General features: G+C 32.7%; 1 protein-coding gene across 2 annotated transcripts in view; it reads right to left on the bottom strand.

The window, feature by feature from the left end:
• The window catches only part of LOC126738015 (integrator complex subunit 6), a 169288-nt gene that overhangs the window by 135091 nt on the left and 15009 nt on the right, over nt 1-19188 (bottom strand). For both annotated transcript variants that reach the window (XM_050443175.1, XM_050443176.1), the window contains exons 2-5: nt 18506-18654; nt 18216-18431; nt 17927-18046; nt 5529-5674 (exon numbers count right to left, since the gene is read on the bottom strand). In XM_050443175.1, the coding sequence (XP_050299132.1) occupies nt 5529-5674; nt 17927-18046; nt 18216-18431; nt 18506-18654 (631 nt within the window). The remainder of the gene's footprint in view (nt 1-5528; nt 5675-17926; nt 18047-18215; nt 18432-18505; nt 18655-19188) is intronic.

Raw genomic sequence — 19188 nt, forward strand, 5'->3', positions numbered from 1 at the left:
CATCTCTGAGTTGAAAATCATTAAACAAATTGCAAATAACCATAATTTCCCACCGAAACTTATAAATAAATTTTTTTACAAACATTTAAACAAATCACTTAACAAAAATTTGTGTGCAAAGAACCTAAAGAAACCAAATATTATTCACTGCCCTTTTGGGGTCCGATATCGCATAAATTAAAAAACATTTTTAGCTCTCACCTTATTAATACGAGTTTTAAAACCGTACACACTCTGAAATCCTTTATAGTGAACACAAAGGACATAGTACCTCCTGACCAAAAATGGGGTGTTTATCAACTAAACTGCTCCAGTGATAACTGTGGTGTTTTTTATATACTCATATTACAGAACATCGTAAAGAGATCGAAAAGGCTAGAAAACGAAAACTTTGCCCTTCAAATATAAAATCCAATTTTGCTAGGCACATATATCTCAATAACCATAACTTCGATCCTCTTTTAGACACCAAATATTTACATTTCTGCCATAAAAGTAATAAACTAGATTTACTAAAAATTTTAGAGATAATACAGAGCGATACAGAATAATGGTATTACATTTGTCAATGATCAAATAAATCATTCATCCACACACTTTTTTAATTCATTAAATTTTAATGCTAATTTATAACGCCTTTTTATTCTCTCATATTAAAGAGTCAAAAACATTTATATTTTATTTATCAGTATCATTTCCAGTACCGCCATCTGTGGCCAACTTATTGAAATCTATTTTTGCAAATTACAAGTCCCATATTTTAAGTAAGGCGCACGCTACTGTTTGAAAAAATGTATATGGTTTTTTTTGTTCTCAGTTCTTGTTTACAAAACAATTATCGTATTGTCGTAATAATGTAATTTTAAAGTTTTTGTAAATCCATGTTTGGTTCCGTTCTCATATATCTTAATGTAAGTTTTATGTCTTCAATGTCCAATTATTTGTTAATTAATTAAGCTTTTTATCATACTGTGGATGCCATTTTTATTGATTTTTAGTCGTTTTAACCTTGTCTGGGGCACTAGATCTGTAAGATGATTGACGGAATCCCTTAATTTGTGTAAGTAATTTTAATGCCTTTTGTAATTTAAAAAATTGAATCTATATCTTATAAGTTTCCTTAGTTCTTTTATAGTATCCTTGACGATGGACATGTTATATGTCCGAAACATGTAGGATTAATATTTTAAATAAATTTAGTGGAGGATGACCGAAGTATCTTTAGTTACCCATTGATTATCGTATAATTTTGTTGGAGTTATTTTATTTTGAATTTTTTATTAATTTAAAAAAATATTCTTTTTATCCTGATGAAAATCCAATAATGATCAAAACCTCGCTGAATAAATACATTTGAAAGTTTTTTTTTTGTTATACTGTTTCTTGATAATTTTTTTAACATTATACTGTGAATCCGTAAAGTAGCGGATAAATTCAATAAAGATGAAATGGACCGTTTTTGAAAAAATGTCCGAATCCGTCGATTTTAATATTATGTTTAGGGTTTTTCTACGTGGAAATTAAATATACAAGATGACTCAAAAAAAACATGACCTCATCAATATGTTTTTTAAATGGAAACCACCATTTTTTAATGCAGAATCAGAAAGAACGCATTTTTTTACTAAGGATATATGGTATAAATGAATAGTGGTTACTTATGAATGAAAAATGATGATAAAATGTAAAATTAAAGAAATACCTTTCTAAATCAACTGTTCGAATTGAGCACCGTTAACAACCTGACAATAACCAAGGCGATTTAAAAATTCTTTTTGAACGTTGTCAATCTGACATCTGGAGTAATATTTCTAATTTCCTGGCGTATTTGTTCTTTTCAAGTTCTAAACTCAGTTTAGTGACATACACTTTACTTTTTAAATATCCACGTTGGTGCATGTCGGGTTCTTCCAAATCCGGATACAAATAGAAACGTATCATCCATTTTTCTCTAAAAGACCAAACGAAAACAAAAACAAAGGTAAGGACACAAAGTCACGGTCTCATCCAATCTATATAATTTCTTAAAAAAGCTTAAAAGCTACACGTGTTTCGCTCCTGTCGGAGCATCATCAGGCTTAAAAAATACATTAAGATATTTTTCTAAAAGAACGCTTATAAAACTCATTACCTAGACCTACACAGATCACATTACAACTAACAACAAAAGAAAAGCTAGGTTAAGTTAACAATTCCCACCATAGATAAAAATGTATGCTTAAAAAATAAAAAAGTAAAAATTTAAAATGTCACCAGTGGGGAACGATTCCGCAACCTTTAGATTCACAGGCGCGCGTCTAACCCATAGGCCACCAAGTAACATGATAAAACATGGGGAACACTCTGAACTATACTATTAAGTGTGAATATAAGTAAACATCTTAACAATAAAAACCAAAAATATCTAAAAACAAAAAAGAAAAGACTTTTTTTTTGATGAAAAGGTTGATGAATTGAAAAATTTCTTGATGTTCTTATTTCAAAAAATACCAACAAACTTGAATTTGAGATCTACCGCAAACCCACCACTACGGACAATGTCATCCAATACTCCTCAAACTCCCCTTATTCCTACAAATTTGCCTCTTTTCATTCCCTTTTCTATCGCCTTTTCAACATCCCCCTTTCTAGAGAAGCTTTTCTTGATGAACTAAATATAATTAAACATATTGCTTTTAACAATGGTTTTCCACTTGATATAATTAATCGCCTTTATTCTAAATTCTTTAATAAATACAAACTTACTTACAACTTAATCCATCTTAATAATGAAAATAGTCACCTTTTTAGATCAATGTCCTTTTTTGGTAATATTTATTTTCAGCTTGCAAAGTTTTTTAAGTCTACAAATCTTACAATTGCTTTTAAAACTACAAACAGTTTAAAAAGTCAGCTAGTTAGTACAATAGATAAGGCAGATTTCTTTTCAAAATCAGGGGTATATTCATTAAGATGTAATGACTGTAATGCCATTTACATAGGGCAATCGGGGAGAAAAATTTCCACCAGAATAAAGGAACATACAAGCTTGGTGGACAGGTATAGGGATACTGACATGATCGAAACTAAATCGGCGTTTGCGAATTATTTATTGGCCTCCTCACATGGTTTTTCTTTAACTCAGGGAGCGGATATTTTGCACGAGTGCTCAAAAGGCAAAAAACTGGACTTGTTAGCAAAGATGGAAATAACTAAAGCTAAGAAGAGCCCTGTCCTTGTGTGTGTGAACGATATTTTCACGTTTTGAACCTCACCTCATTTATAACAACCTGTCTTAAAAAAAAAAAAAAAAAAAAAAAAAATGTCTTTTCTTTTTCGTTTTTAGATATTTTTGGTTGGTTTTTATTGTTAAGATGTTTACTTATATTCACACTTAATAGTATAGTTCGGAGTGTTCCCCATGTTTTATCATGTTACTTGGTGGCCTATGGGTTAGACGCGCGCCTGTGAATCTAAAAGAAAAGTATCTTAATGTATTTATACGTATATTATATTTATTAATAGGCCTGATGATGCTCCGACAGGAGCGAAACACGTGTAGCTTTTAAGCTTTTTTAAGAAATTATATAGATTGGATGAGACCGTGACTTTGTGTCCTTACCTTTGTTTTTGTCCGGATACAAAGTTATCAGAGCAGGGATAAGATCATTTTAATCTTTGAAGAAAGTCCAAATACCTCTTGCCAGGGAGAGTGTCACCAAAAAAATAAGATCTTAAAACTCTTTCTTCCACTATACCACACCACACATTGACTTTTTGAGGGTGTTGCGTTTAACATTCTGTGAACTAATAAGGGTTTTTGGTCGCCCAGTATGGACAATTCTGTCTGTTCACAAGGTCGTTTACAGTAAACGTTGCTTCGTCAGAAAATATTCGTTTTACAAAATTATTGTTATCATTTCATAATTGTTGCATTCAAATTCAAATTCATTTATTGGTCTTTTGATTAAATAAAGTAATATAAAGTCGTCCATTTAAGAATAGTACTAGAATTAAGATTAAGTTAAAAAGTTTAAAATTAAAATAGTTAGCGCTAAGTAAAATAAAAATAAAAAATAAAAGAAAAACACCACTTAACACTAACTACACCAACAGACACAGACTTATCAAACTAGGTATATATTAAAAAAAAATCTGCTAGCAATACGGACAGTTTAAGCTTATCTGAATGAGTTATGTATATACTGGCTTGAACTCCCTGTACTATCCAATCTTCTATCTTCCTATCTCTATCTTCCTAATTTCATGGGTAATGTATTGTATATTTTGACACACATATAATAGGGAATCTATGTCTTGTCTTATTACTGTTAATATTTACATCACATTTTTTTTGAAAGAGATGTTCATGTTAGGCAAAACAGCATACTTTGTACAAGTAAAGAGAGTATATTATCATAATTCCTATTTTTTTAAACAAAGGAGCACAATGCTCTCGAAAAGCGGATCCACACATTGCTCGTACAATTCTTTTTTGAATAACAAATGTTTTTTTTATTGACCCTGCATGAGATCGTTACAAATTCAGTCGTTACAAGATCGTTACAAGTTTAATCGAAATTTTTGTGTAAAGTTAGAGTCCAGAAAACATTTGCTCACAAAATTCATTTCGGCAATCAAAATCATCTTCCGATAGCTCTTGAAGTAAGAATATTTTATAAGGGTGAAACTTTGCTTTTTTCAATACTTTATGCACAGTAGATCGCGACAAATTAACATTAGAAGCCGTGCCTGTCATTGTGGCTTTGGGATTATCTTGGACCGTGAACAGAACGTTAAGCTCATCTTCTTCAGTTATTGAACCCCGACCAGCCTTTTGAGTATCCCGAACATGCCCGAATTCACGAAACTTTGCTTCAACTCTGCTTACCATGCTTCCGCTAATAAGCGACCGATCAGGATGAGTTGCATTAAACAACTGAACCACCTCCTTTTGAGTACGCGACATGCACAAGATTTCGATTCTTTCAGTAGGTAATAAAGTTTAAGATACTATGAATGTTTAATAAAGTTACTAATAAAACATAGAATAACACTGATTTCGCCTCTCAAAAAGAATAAACACCACTTGCAAATGTAAAAATACTTCATTTCACCAAAATACATTCACTTTTTAACACTGACAACAACGACAACAACAACCAAAAAACCAAAATATCAACATTTAATTTAGATAGGTATTTCTTTAATTTTACATTTTATCATCATTTTTTGTTCAAAGTTGCTTATGTAACCACTCAGTTGTCCATTCCTTTGTAAAAAAATGCGATTCTTTCTGATTCTGCATTAAAAAGTAGTGGTTTCCATTTAAAAACACATTGATGATGTCATACCTTTTTTTTGAGTCACCCTATATATTTAATTTCCACGTAAAAAAGCCCTAAACCCAATATTACAATTGACGGATTCAAGCAATTTTTTTCAGAAACGGTCCATTAATTTTTATTGAATTTATCCGCTACTTTACGGATGCTGTATATACGTTTATATTAATTAAAAACCATATAATATAATTCTATGATACAGACCTTTTGAACTAAGCTGTCAATGCATTGATTTAACATTCTGTGTGAGGTAATACAGTACGATCTCCCTCCTGTAACTTCACACATTGCATCAATTGGGCTGCTATCGCTGGGTACTAATCCTGTATCTCTCTCCACAGCAGGCGTACCTATAAGAATATTATCCATACAGAGTGTATTGCATGTATAAAGCTTAATGAATATATATTAGATACTTTTGGCCTATTTCTACATTCATGATTCTATAACGCGTTTTAAAAACGGTATTGACAATATAACATGAATTACTATTTACTCCTGTTCTCTAGTACATTATACAGGGTGTTTCCTAACTACGGTACGAAACTATACAGGGTGAATCGTTAGGTCGTTTTATGAAAAAAAGTTCCTATGAACGTATGTCGGGAGTTGCTTTGTTTCTGAGATACAGGGCGATGAAGGTTCAAAAAAATAACGGTATTTTAAAAATACTATAACTATTCTTAAACCGATTTGGTTTAAATTTGGTGCAGTTATTTGAAGTTATAAGACGCTTATTTAGCTGTAACTAGATTGAAATTATTAGGTCCAGTGGCGTGTCAGTGGGCACCACATGCTTATTGTTGAGAAAAAAATAAGGCCAATAATTGTTTTGCAGCTTTTTATTTATTTTTGTATTTAAGCAACTAAAAATACAACTTTTTCGTATCTTATATTATCTTCATATCTGGCTTTGTTTTCTTATGATATTACAATTGACAATTATCCGATTCCTCAAGTCATTCACATCTAGAACAGGAGTTTTATAAACAAGAGCCTTCAGATGGCCCCATAAATAGTAATCCAGGGGATTCATATCAGGACTGCGAGCCGGCCAATTTTGAGGTCCTGCACGTCCAATCCAGCAATTAGGGTAGATGACGTCGAGATGCTGACGAGCAAGAACACTGAAATGAGCCTCCCCGTCGTGCATAAACCACATGTTGACTCTTACTTGTAGGGGTACTTCTTCTAATAAAGTGGGTAAATGGTGTTGCAAGAAATCCGTGTAGGATTCACTTGTTAATCTTGCCGGTAAAAAAAAATGGGCCAATTAGGTAGTCACCAATAATTCCTATCCAAACGTTCAGCGAAAATTGTTGCTGAAAATGTTTCTCTAATAACGTGGGGATTTTCGTCGGCCCAAAAATGATCATTGTGGAAGTTCATAATAGCATCTCTTGAAAAATTTGCCTCGTCCGTAAATAAAATATTTGGTAGGAAATTATTATTGTGTGCCATCGTATGAATCAACCATCTGCAAAACATTAATCTTGGATGAAAATCCCGAGGCAGTAGAGCTTGTACACGCTGTATGTGATATGGATGCAGGAGGTTTCTTTTTAGAACTTTCCAAACGGTTTTTGAACTGACTTCAAGCTGCAGTGCAATCTTCCTGATACTATTGGAAGGATCTTCTTCTATCGCATCAAGTATAGCTTCTTCCAGTTCAGGCGTTGTTATAGTTTCTGGTCTTCCACCACCCATATTTTTATTAAAACTCCCAGTTTCACATAATCTTGCATGTAGTTTTCTAAATGTTTTTGCACATGGAATTACTCTGTTAGGATATCTGTCCTGGTAAATTCTTCGTGCTTCTTCCGCATTTCCATTTGCTAATCCATAAATAAAGTGCATGTCGGTCATTTCATGGTTAGTAAAATTATTCATGATGGAGTAATGAATTACTGCTAATTGACAGCTGAATTTTACTTATAGCAATTCTATCACTGTCAGCTGGTCTCCAAAGCAGGTAGGTACAAAGGAGGTACTTGAATGGACTTGCCAATTATTTGTCATAAGAAGCAATGTATTTGTTATTTTGTTGTATTTCAAAAATCTGATAATAAAAATCGTAGAAGTTGAATGTTTATTATTATAGTAAACAAGACACAAGAGACCAAAAAGTCGCGCATTGGAGGGTGGACATTTTGCTCATGTACTTTAAGGACGAAATTGTTTATCGAATTAATTGGTTTTTATTTCATGTTGTTGTCCATGGATAATTTTTAGAATGAGTTAAAGATACTTAAAATTTTTTTTCTCGAAAACAAAGCCAGATATGAAGATAATAAGATAAGATACGAAAAAGTTGTATTTTTAGTTGCTTAAATACAAAAATAAATAAAAAGCTGCAAAATAATTAATTATTGGCCTTGTTTTTTTCTCAACAATAAGCATGTGGTGCCCACTGACACGCCACTGGACCTAATAATTTCAATCTAGTTACAGCTAAATAAGCGTCTTACAACTTCAAATAACTGCACCAAATTTCAACCAAATCGGTTTAAGGATAGTTATAGTATTTTTAAAATACCGTTATTTTTTTTGAACCTTCATTGCCCTGTATCTCAGAAAGAAAGCAATTCCCGACATACGTTCATAGGAACTTTTTTTCATAAAACGACCTAACGATTCACCCTGTATAGTTTCGTACCGTAGTTAGGAAACACCCTGTATAAGCAGGGTGACAAACTACGGTAAAAAAAAGTACGCCTATTTGACATAATGTCCTATACAAAAGTCAATCAGTTCTTCATATACACTGTGTCCCACTAAAGGTTTCTTGACCAATTTTCAGAAACTTTTGTTTGTTGGATAGATGGTCAAAAATGGCACTTATGAGCCAAGTTCGACATTTAGAGTAAGCAGGTCATGGCCTACTGTATTCAAGTTTGAAGTGCGAAAAATCGAGAAGTAGTATTGGCGATATTTATTTTTGAAAAATGGTACTGGATTATTGTTCAGGACCACTTAAAACATAAGTGTACCAAATTCGGTTATGATAGTATACAGGGTGTTGAAATAAATTGAAGTCAAATTTTTAAAAGGCGCAATAACATTCTTAATCAAATACGAATATTTTTAAAATTTTTGGCTAATTGGCATGCGTCTTGAGAACACAAAAGTTGGAAATATCCTTCAATAAACAACAATCGATCATATTATCATACTATTTTGGGCTTCACAATAATACAACTTCATTTATAAATTTTTTAGTTTTATTTCATTGTTAGGTTGCAATTCACACTTTACTAGTTACTTAATAATGTAATGTAGGCTAAGCAGCAAAAACTGAAAATAATTATCTTAAAGAATTACCTAACACCAAAGATAATAATACTACTAGTATTTTATATTTGCTAACACTCAAATTTAAAAATTAATGCCACAAAACTAAATATTAGTTCCTTCAATATGTCCTCCATTAATTCTTATACATTTTTCTAAGCGTCTTCTGTTGTTTACTACCACCCTTCTTAACTGTACCCTGCTTATTTTATTACACTCTTGTCTAATGCGCTCACAAAGATCATGTAGAGTTTGCGGTCTTGATTTGTACACTTTGTTTTTAAGGGTTCCCCAAAGAAAAAAATCTAAAGGAGAAAGGTCGGGGGAACGTGCTGGCCACTGAATTAATGGACTGTTTCGTCCTATCCATCGATTCGGATAATTCTGATTTAGCCAATTCCGCACTACCACTGCATTGTGGATAGGCGCACCGTCAAATTGTATGTGTATGTTTCTTGTTTCAGCTAACGCCAAATCATCGATTACGTCACTAAAATCACCTTCAAGGAATTATACGTTCGTTCAAGATACCGCACCATACGTTAATTTTCTGCGAATACTGCCTTTTACATTCTATCACCAATGGGGATTTACGTTACTCCACATTCTAATATTTTGAGATGACACAATGCCGTTTGTAGTAAATGTTGCCTCATCGGTGTATAAAATATTTTTCAAAAATATAGGGTTAGCCAAATACTCGCCTTGTAACCACAAACAATATTCCATCCTGCGTTCTTCATCCCCGTGTTCCAAAGTGTGAAGGAATATAGGCTTGAAAGGCTTCTTGTTATTTTTCTTTAAACACCTCCATATGCAATTTTTGGAAATATTTAAGTTGGCACTAGCAACTCTAATGCTAGATTGCGGATTAGCATTAAAGTATTCAAGAATTATTTGGTGATTATTATTTGCTCGATTACGATGTAAATGAGGACGTACTCCGCCTACTGAACGAGACTGATCAAACCCGTAGTTTATTCTGACTATTGTTGAATGGTGAATGTTTTTACAAGGATGTCTCCTGTTAAATTCCGCCGCAGCTTCACGAAATGTTCTAACTCCATCGCTAACTAGCCGCACTACTTCAACTATTTCGTTTAAATTATAATCACCCATAATTGTTCGACAAGCAGTCAAAATGAACTAAATGCATGAAAACTTTGACAAACTGTCAGGAACATTTTCTTTCATAGCATACTTGGGTAAAATTCCTACAAAATAATTTTTAACCAGACACAATCATATCTTTGGAATTTAACAAACAAACTCATAAAAAAACAAACAAATTGAGCCCAAAATAGTATGATAATATGATCGATTGTTGTTTATTAAAGGATATTTCCAACCTTTGTGTTCTCAAGACGCATGCCAATTAGCCAAAAATTTAAAAAATATTCGTATTTGATTAAGAATGTTATTGCGCCTTTTAAAAATTTAACTCCAATTTATTTCAACACCATGTATACTATCATAACCAAATTTGGTACACTTATGTTTTAAGTGGTCCTGAACAATAATCCAGTAAAAAGTTTTTGAAAATTGGTCAAGAAACAAAAATTTTAGAGGGGTGGCTAATCCTTAAGTGGGACACACTGTATTTTAAATTTCATTAAAAGAATTACGTTTACACTCATGATTTTTTAAAGATTTGCATTTCTGCTTTTAATAAGTCAAAGTCAAAATCAAGTTTATTGTGCACTAATTCGCGTAAAACAATATTCCATAACACCATACATTCACAAATATAATTACGTTACTGTTAAAAAAAAAAAACAATAATAAGAAGCAAACAGTTAAATAAAAATATTTATAGAGACAACTTAAGCCTACTAACACAACCTAGACATACAGTATTGAGAAGAGAAAAAAAATTAAATTATCATCCATTGTAAAAACTTGGTGTATTGATTGTTGAAAGAATAATCACCAGAGCCAGCCACCAGCAAATAATTTGCATTCCACCACACGGCAGGAAAAGCAGTTTTTAAGTTTTGTTATGCGATGAAAGGGATTCCAGATTTCTAGCATATTCAACACAAGGGATAATTACTCCTTTTATATGAATAGTTGTAAAATTAAACTCGGACCCAATAATCAGGTGTACACTTTTTTTTGGCATTAAGTAACAAGCAAACAATGCTCAGAAGACCAATCAAAGATATTGTCCAGATCAATATTGACACCAGCAAGTCCTCCACAAGGATCTTCAGGATAAAATGATGATAGAAGCTGAGTATTATCAGCATATAGATGCGATGGGCATTGATGAATCTGAGATGGTAAGTCAGCAGTAAAAAGGGCAAAGTATGGGACCAAGAATGAACTCCTGAGGCACTCCATGTTGAAGATATTGAATGTCAAACCTAGTCCCATCAAGATCCACAACTTGCCTTCTATGGTTTAGATATGATGAACAAGCTTGATCAGAAACCCCGAACAAGTGCAGCTTAGCAATCAGCATATCATAGTTAATAAGGTCAAAAAAGTAACTATTCGGTACATGAGTACTCGTTACTTGCAAAATATCAGAGTACCGAATACTACATCCCAAAAGTATTCGCTACACATGTCGCTGGTTTGAAAGCTTATTTTAATTGTAGTTCTCCAAAACACAACGAAATCAACTAATACGCGCAAAAATATCAAACAAATTTGAATGCTCCGCTACCAGCTAGCAAGTACGCGTCTTTCTGCCATGCGCTTCGCCGTATGTGTGGTCATACATATTTAATTTAAGGCAATTGAACGCTCTGCTAAAGTCGAAATTATACCCATTTGTAATGACGTCATTTTTGTTTATCTTTGTTTAGCATATTCCAAACAGGGGCGACAACAAACTTTTGAAAAAAATTGGTGTATGATGATTAATCATCTTTTATATACTAGGTTATGTGAAATATCCGTCACTGTCAATCAAAAATATTGGTTTGTCAATTTGTTCTTGAAAGTTATTTCGAAAAGTGTTAGATAATGCCTAAAAAAAGATAAAATAGGTATAATGAACAATCGCAGGTGATAATTAAGAATGTGATACAGCGAGCCGCAGATGCAACAAAATTGAGCACAACAACGATCGCAAATATAAAGAAGAATATGTAATATTGGCAACAATAAGAGAAAAGTTCAGGGAAAAAATTGAATATTTTGAGTTTTCCATTGACTCCTTAAGAAGATGGATCAATAGTATAGGCTTCAAGTGGAAAAAATCAAATAATAGAAAATATTTGATGGACTTGCCAAATATTGTTCATAAAAGAATCAATTTTTTAAAGGAGTATATCAAAAATAGAAATGTAGGTCCGGAAAGTTTTACACCAGTTTTCATTGACGAGACGTGGATTTTTAGCAAGGGATCATTTCGTAGTAGCTGGCAAGATGACACCAAGCACACGGATTCAAGGAAAAACAGTGAAGGTAAAAATTATCTGGTTATCTTTTTAGATGTTTTTTTGAATAAAAACTATTGCCCTTGTAAGGGCCGTCTAACTTCATAATTTCATCTGTTTCATAGTTTCATATAATTTCTCTCTAAGATAATATGAGGGAATTTAACTCTATACACTACTCGTATGTGCATGGAACATTACTTATTAATTATATTAAATTTATGTTCTGGAAGAATGATTTCTAAAAGAAGAGAATTGAATTATCTTTTATTTTTAAGGTCATCGTTATATCGTGGTCCACGCCGGAACCAAAGATGGCTTCATCAAGGGTGCAAATTTAATATTCAAGAGTGGATTAAAGACGGGAGATTATCATGACAATATGAACAGGAAAAACTTCGAAAACTGGTTTAAAACTTAGCTGGTTCCAAATCTTCCCCCAAAGTCATTTATAATCGTGGACAATGCAAGTTACCATTCTGGTTTATTAGAAGATATCCCGAAAAAATCTTGGACAAAGCAGAGACTGACCGAATGGTTGAAGAAAAAGAATATTGGCTTTCCAGAAAAAGCCATGAAAGATAAAATATGGAGTATTGCACGCAGAAACTGCCCTAGTGAAAAAAAGTACTTCCTTAATGAATATGTTAAACCTTTAGGACACAAAATTTTGCGACTGCCACCATATCATTGTCAGTTTAATGCAATTGAAATGGTATGGTCGGAATGTAAACGAAAATATGATCAATATATTTCCAACTTTAAGGGGTCACCTTCAGAAGTTCTGACTACATGGGAAAGGGTAATAAACGAAATTTCTATAGATCATTGGCAAAAATATGTTTTTCATACAGAAAAGGTAATTGAAAAGGCTTGGGAGGCAATACAAGTGTGTGATGCCTATGACATTCTGCCACTTGTGATTACGTATGCAATCATATCGTTGCAATATTTAAATTTTTCCCAGTGAGTTAAAATAATTTTATACCATTATTCACAATTTTTGTAAGCTCGGTTTTGTTACGTCTACTGCTCGTGCCGAATTCTACTTTTCAAATATGTTGTAGATTTGGTTTTTGCGGTCTTTTGCTTGGAAAATATATGAGCAGCGTAATCCTGATCTGATTTTATCCCATTCTTCTTTATATTTGCGATCGTTGTTGTGCTCAATTTTGTTGCATCTGCGGCTCGGTCTATCACATTCTCAATTTGAACTGCAATTCCATTTCGGACTTGTTGTTTATGTCCCATTATTTATGATTAATTATAATAATATTTGTTAACTGTTAAGTTTGTTAATAATACAATAAATACTACAAGATTTTTTTAAATTTTTTGGGAATGAAAGTATATACACGAATATAAAAATATAATAATATGCTGCTAAAATAAATCATTTGTTAATTTCTGAACGTATAAAAATACATAGCAGACTATTAATTTCTGAAGGCGATGGTAAAGTTTCTAACCTAATATTGATTGGCAAAAATATCTACGCCATACGTTTTTTCTCACCTGGATGACGTAACTACAAATGGGTATAATTTCGACTTAATCCTCTCCGATCCTCTGTCGGCCTTTTGTGTGGCCGTACCACGAACTTAATAAATTTACCTGGACTGCTAATGCATATGGCCACGATACCCAAAAATGACTTAGAAATCAAGCACACCAATATTTTTGATTTTTTTTCTTGAAAAGTTAATAATTAATCACAACAAAAAAAACACATTTATACTTTTTCAAACTTATTTTTATTTAGCCTAATTTAACCCATCTTTAGATATATTTTATCAAATTTTAATGCAAAACGTAATCTTTTAAAAACAAAAAGCTGCAAGACTACACAAAAAATTAAATGAATCACGGCCCTGTCTGCATCTGATATATTATTAGAATTATTACCAATATTTATTTTGATACTTGTCTATGTCTGTAACCAAATTACCAAAATACCGAAACACTTGCTATACGGCTTGATCGATACCAAAACTACTAACGAGTACTCAGTAACGAATACAAAGTAACGAATAATCTGAACCAAAGTAACGAGTACATACTGATACTCAAAAGTAACGATATTTGACACCACTACCAGAGAGGAGACCTTTGATTCATCCATGTTTTTAGATATGCAACTTGTAACCCTACTAAGTGCTGTTGCTGTGCTATGATAAGCTCTAAATCCAGACTGAACATCTGGCAGTATCTGTTAAGAGTGAATAAAATTGTTTATCATATCGGAAACCAGTCTTTCAAGCATTTTTCCAAGGATTGTCAAAAAGCAAATTGGTCGTAATTCATCCAGACTACTGATATGTGTATTCTTAGGCAGTGGCTTTACTAAAGCCGTTTTCCACATGATAGGATATTAACTATTTTGTAAACAGTTATTGTTAATAATCATTTATAAACATCATATTCTGTAACGATTGACAATTTAAAGGTTTTATTCGATCAAGACAACATAGTGTTCGACGAATAATATTTGACCAGCTCCCTATCACCTACGCTGGCAAATTAATTGCCAATTCTTGTGACATCTTTCAGGTTTTCAGGGATTTCAAATGAAGCCCTAGAATGAACATTCCAACTATTAAGCTTTGACCAACAAATCCTTTTAGAATTATTTTTGACCTTATTCAATTGAAAAGTCAGATAAGCCTCTTTTTCATTTTTTATTGCAGTAATGCTTAAGATCCAGGTAGTAAACTTTATCAGACGAAGCAAGTGAGCGCAAGTATCTATTATATGCTTTTTTCTTTAGTTTTATAATTTCTTTGATTGTGTCAGTTATATATTATCGTTTAGCTCTTATTTATGTTTAAGCTTTGCAGTTTCTAAAGGCGCAAAGTAATGAAAGATTTCAATTAATGGCTCGTTCAGCTATTCAACGGAGTTGTCAATAGAGCCTTGGGTCAATATTTAGCCCAAACCAGTATTACTCTTAAAAGCATTAAACAAATTTTTCATAAAGGTTTCTAACTTTCTAAGATACTTTAATATCAACTTTAATGATAAAAATTCTGTCTTTACTTTGCGCCTCGATCATCTAATGGAGGCATTTAATATACATATGCATGTAAAAGATTCTACTCGTATAACACAGTCAACAAGCTCCACTATTGACTATATTTGTTCTAATTTTCCATATGACTCCGTGGAGTGTACAGTTGCAAATTCTGCTTTATCAGACCATGAGTTTATACTATGTAAAATAGCAAATATACAAAAGGAATATAGTAAATCTGCACAGCGATATGATCGAATTTTTGGTATTAATAGCTTAAATAAGTTTCGTCAACTTTCAGCTCTTGAGTCCTGGAATTCTATTTTCGATTTGTCTTCCTTTCACACAAAAATTGTTAAGCTCTTTGATGCTTCCTTCCCAATGATTAAAATCAAACCGAAATCCAAACCTACAAAATCTTGGTTCACGAGAGGTTTGAAAGTATCTTCAAGAAATCTAAGATCTCTTCACACAATAAGAAAGTTCACTGACTCTCCAGATTTTCATAACTATTTCAATTCTTACCGAGCCTTGTATCGTCGTCTGATAAGAATCTCTAAGCAAACTTACTACTCCAACCGTTTAAGTGGTTCATCTAACAAATATAAGGAGAGTTGGAAAATTATTAATGATATTCGTCACAATTGTGGTAAGCAGTCAAGACAATCCCCTAAAGTCTCTCCCAATGATTTTACCAATTTTTTTTCTAATATTGCTTTACAACTTCAGCAAAATTGGAACCCTTCAGTGGATCCTCTTTCCTTTATGCCAGCCATTCATGTTCCAAATTCCTTCTTCTTTATACCTACAAACCTAAACGAACTCAAGGATATTCTGTATACTGAAAAAAATAAAAATTCAACTGGAGAAGACAACCTTTCAGCTAAGATTTTTCTCAACCTTCCAGAAACGGCGCTAAAGGCACTGGTTGACGCAATTAACCTTTCTTGGAGCAAGGGGATATTTCCATCTTGCCTCAAATCCGCTAAAGTTATCCCAATTCACAAGGGTGGAGCTCTTGATAATCCTTCCAACTTTCGTCCCATCTCTCTCTTGTCTACGCTATCAAAGGTAATCGAAAAACTGGTTAAAAATCGAATAATATCCTTTTTAAAGTCCAAAAACATCCTCACCAGACTTCAGTTTGGCTTTCGTGAAAATACCAGTACCAATGATGCCATGTTTAATTTTTTTCATGAGCTTTACTCCCAGATAAATGATGGTGGAGTTTCGGCGGCAGTTTTTTGTGATTTGTCGAAGGCTTTCGATTGTGTCTGCCATAGGATTCTGTTGCGGAAGCTTCATTATTATGGATTTCGGGGAGTTTCATCTTCTTGGTTTGCATCCTATCTGCAAGATCGGCAACAACGAGTGCTTGTAGGATCTAAGTACTCTGATTACCATCCTATCACCTTGGGAGTTCCTCAGGGTTCAGTTTTTCTCCTATACATAAATGATCTTACCAATCTTAATGTACGGGGGACATTTACTTTATTTGCCGATGATACCACACTTCTCTGGCACAGCCCAGACACAGATACTCTGCGAACTACATTAGCAACTGATCTTCAAGCAGTAAATCTCTGGTTTGACGCAAACTTGCTGTCACTAAATCCTCAAAAAACCAAATTATTGTGTTTTAAGTGTGCTCTTGACCACGTGCCTTTTTCTAATTCAGTAGTTCAGCAGTTTGATAATACAAAATTTTTGGGTATATTCATTGACAGAGAACTCAGATTTGAAGAGCATATCCTCGGTACTTGCAAGAAGGTGTCTGCAGGTTGTTTTGCAGTCAGAGTGGCTACCCTGGAGCCTGGAGCATGGAATTTGGAATATCTGTATATTTTTCATTAATTGAATCCCACCTTAGGTATGCCATTTGCTTCTGGGGTAATGCAGCTGCCTACCTTCTACAAATGCTGCTTGTTTTACAGAAGCGTGCTGTACGTTACATCTGTGGGGCTAAACCGAGAGATTCCTGTCGCCCATTATTTGTTAGGCTGGACATACACACTTGTCTTCTCCCTTTACATTCAGGAAGTGGCCTGCTTACTTTTTGCAAATCGCTTTAAATTTATAACCCCAAATTCAAGATACTTAACGCGTCAAGTGAACGATCTAAATCTTCCAATCCCCTCCTCCACATTAACTAAAAAATCTATTTTCTACGAGGGAATCAAAATTTTCAATCGTTTACCAGATGAAATCAGGGAGGGAACATGTATTGACACTTTTAAACGTAAATTGAAAATACTTTTGACCGAAAAATGTTAAATCGAAAAACTGGTTAAAAATCACTGGATGAATACTACATCGACACATTCTAATTTTTGCCTAAGTGTAAGTTTACAGTATTTGAATTTTATTTGAATTGTTTGTATGGTTAGAATTCTTTGCTGTCTTATACTTGAGGGGATAATTATAGAATTTAATTTACTTTTTATGTATTTTTTTTCTGCTGTTCTTATGTATTGTTTTCTGATGTTTGTTTTAGAACTCGAGTGTGTATGGGGTGTAGTGGTTAAGTTTAGTAGTAGTAACTTAAGGTAGCTTTATTTAGAACAATTTTTCTTTGTTAATAACAATAAAGCATGTTTTTTTTATTTCATTCATATGGCTGTTTTTCCATGATGTCTTTCCAAACAACCCGATATTATTTCGATTTTATTGACTTACGATTTGATGTGGATTAAGTCAATAAAACACTAAATATAATAACTTTTAAAAACATTTCATTTTATTTTAATATCATTCCTGTGTAGTCCTCAGGTTTGGTCTTTCGTCCGTTTTTGAAAAGCAATTTATTTATTAAATAGCCTGGTAACGTCGAATTATAAAGAACTTATAATTCAACAAATGAAAAGTACATAAAAATTTCATGCAGTTTATATACATATGCAGAAATAACTTACCGCTTAATCTTAACACCAGAGCAAAAAGCCTTTGATCCCATCTAAAAGGTTCCCTTGTCATTTCAGACCCAGGAATTGGTGAAGTCATTGGCAAATTAAATTCTTCTTGTACCCCATTAACTGTAATCAACATATTAACATTTAAATGGTTGCACTGGAATTAACATTTAAGAAAATATATCATTCATTGAACTTTCAGATACATTCGCATTTTATAGAGCAAAAGCAAACACAAACTTATTCATTGTATGTAGCTCCTTATAAATCAATCAAAAAATATTTTATTTACCAGTTGTGAGTTTTCCGCCATCAGTAATTAAGACAATCACAGCAGTTTCAAGAAAGAACGGACATCTTCCTTGACCATATGTATCTATTCCCGAAGTCATCCTATTAATATTTAAAATATCAAAAGCCTGTTTGACAGCCACTCCCATGGTTGTCATAGAATAACACTGTAAATTTTTAAGTTCATTCATAAATGTAGCTAAATTCTCCTTCCACCCTTAAAAATTTATTTTTATTAAATTAATTACTAATTATTGAATTATTATTTATGTTGAGAAAAGTAAATCTTACCAGCTTTAATGTTATTAGGACTTTCCTCAAAAGTTAACAGCATATAGCGATCTATCCTACTGTCAATGCTCCTTTGCCTAATTTTTACAAATGTCTCAACTGCTGATTTGGCTACATCTAGTAGTGTTGTTCTTCCTCCAATATATGTTCTAGAAATTAAAAAGAGATATCAAAAGTGTTGTCTTCAAATTCAAATTCAAATAGTGCTTTGTCTATTGTGCTAAAATATACATTTTGTTGACAAAGAATAATATAATAAAAACCTAAGCAGTACATACATAAATATTAAAACCACATACATAAATACATTGTAAAATAGATTAAAAGTTACTATACAAAACATATCTAAATTAAATCATATACTTAATGATAACAATCAATATTTAAATATTAGAGCTCATCCTGATAGAATTCATCCACACTGTAATAAGCCCCATTTAAAAGTAGTTTTTTTAATTGACAGCGAAAATTTTTAAGAGAAAAAGTTGTTCTTAATTAATTGGCAGATGATTAAACATTTTTCGACCCTCGTAAATTAGAGACTTTTTTACCAGAGAAGATTTGGTAAAGGAAGAAAGTGAATTTGACGTGTTTCGTGTTGAGGACTATGCCCCCGAAGTTTATCACGGTTTTTAAAGATAAGGGAACATGTCTCCAGTATGAAAAGGGATGTAAGAGTTAAA

This window comes from Anthonomus grandis, chromosome 6, assembly GCF_022605725.1.
Source record: "Anthonomus grandis grandis chromosome 6, icAntGran1.3, whole genome shotgun sequence".
Taxonomy (NCBI): Eukaryota; Metazoa; Arthropoda; class Insecta; order Coleoptera; family Curculionidae; genus Anthonomus; species Anthonomus grandis.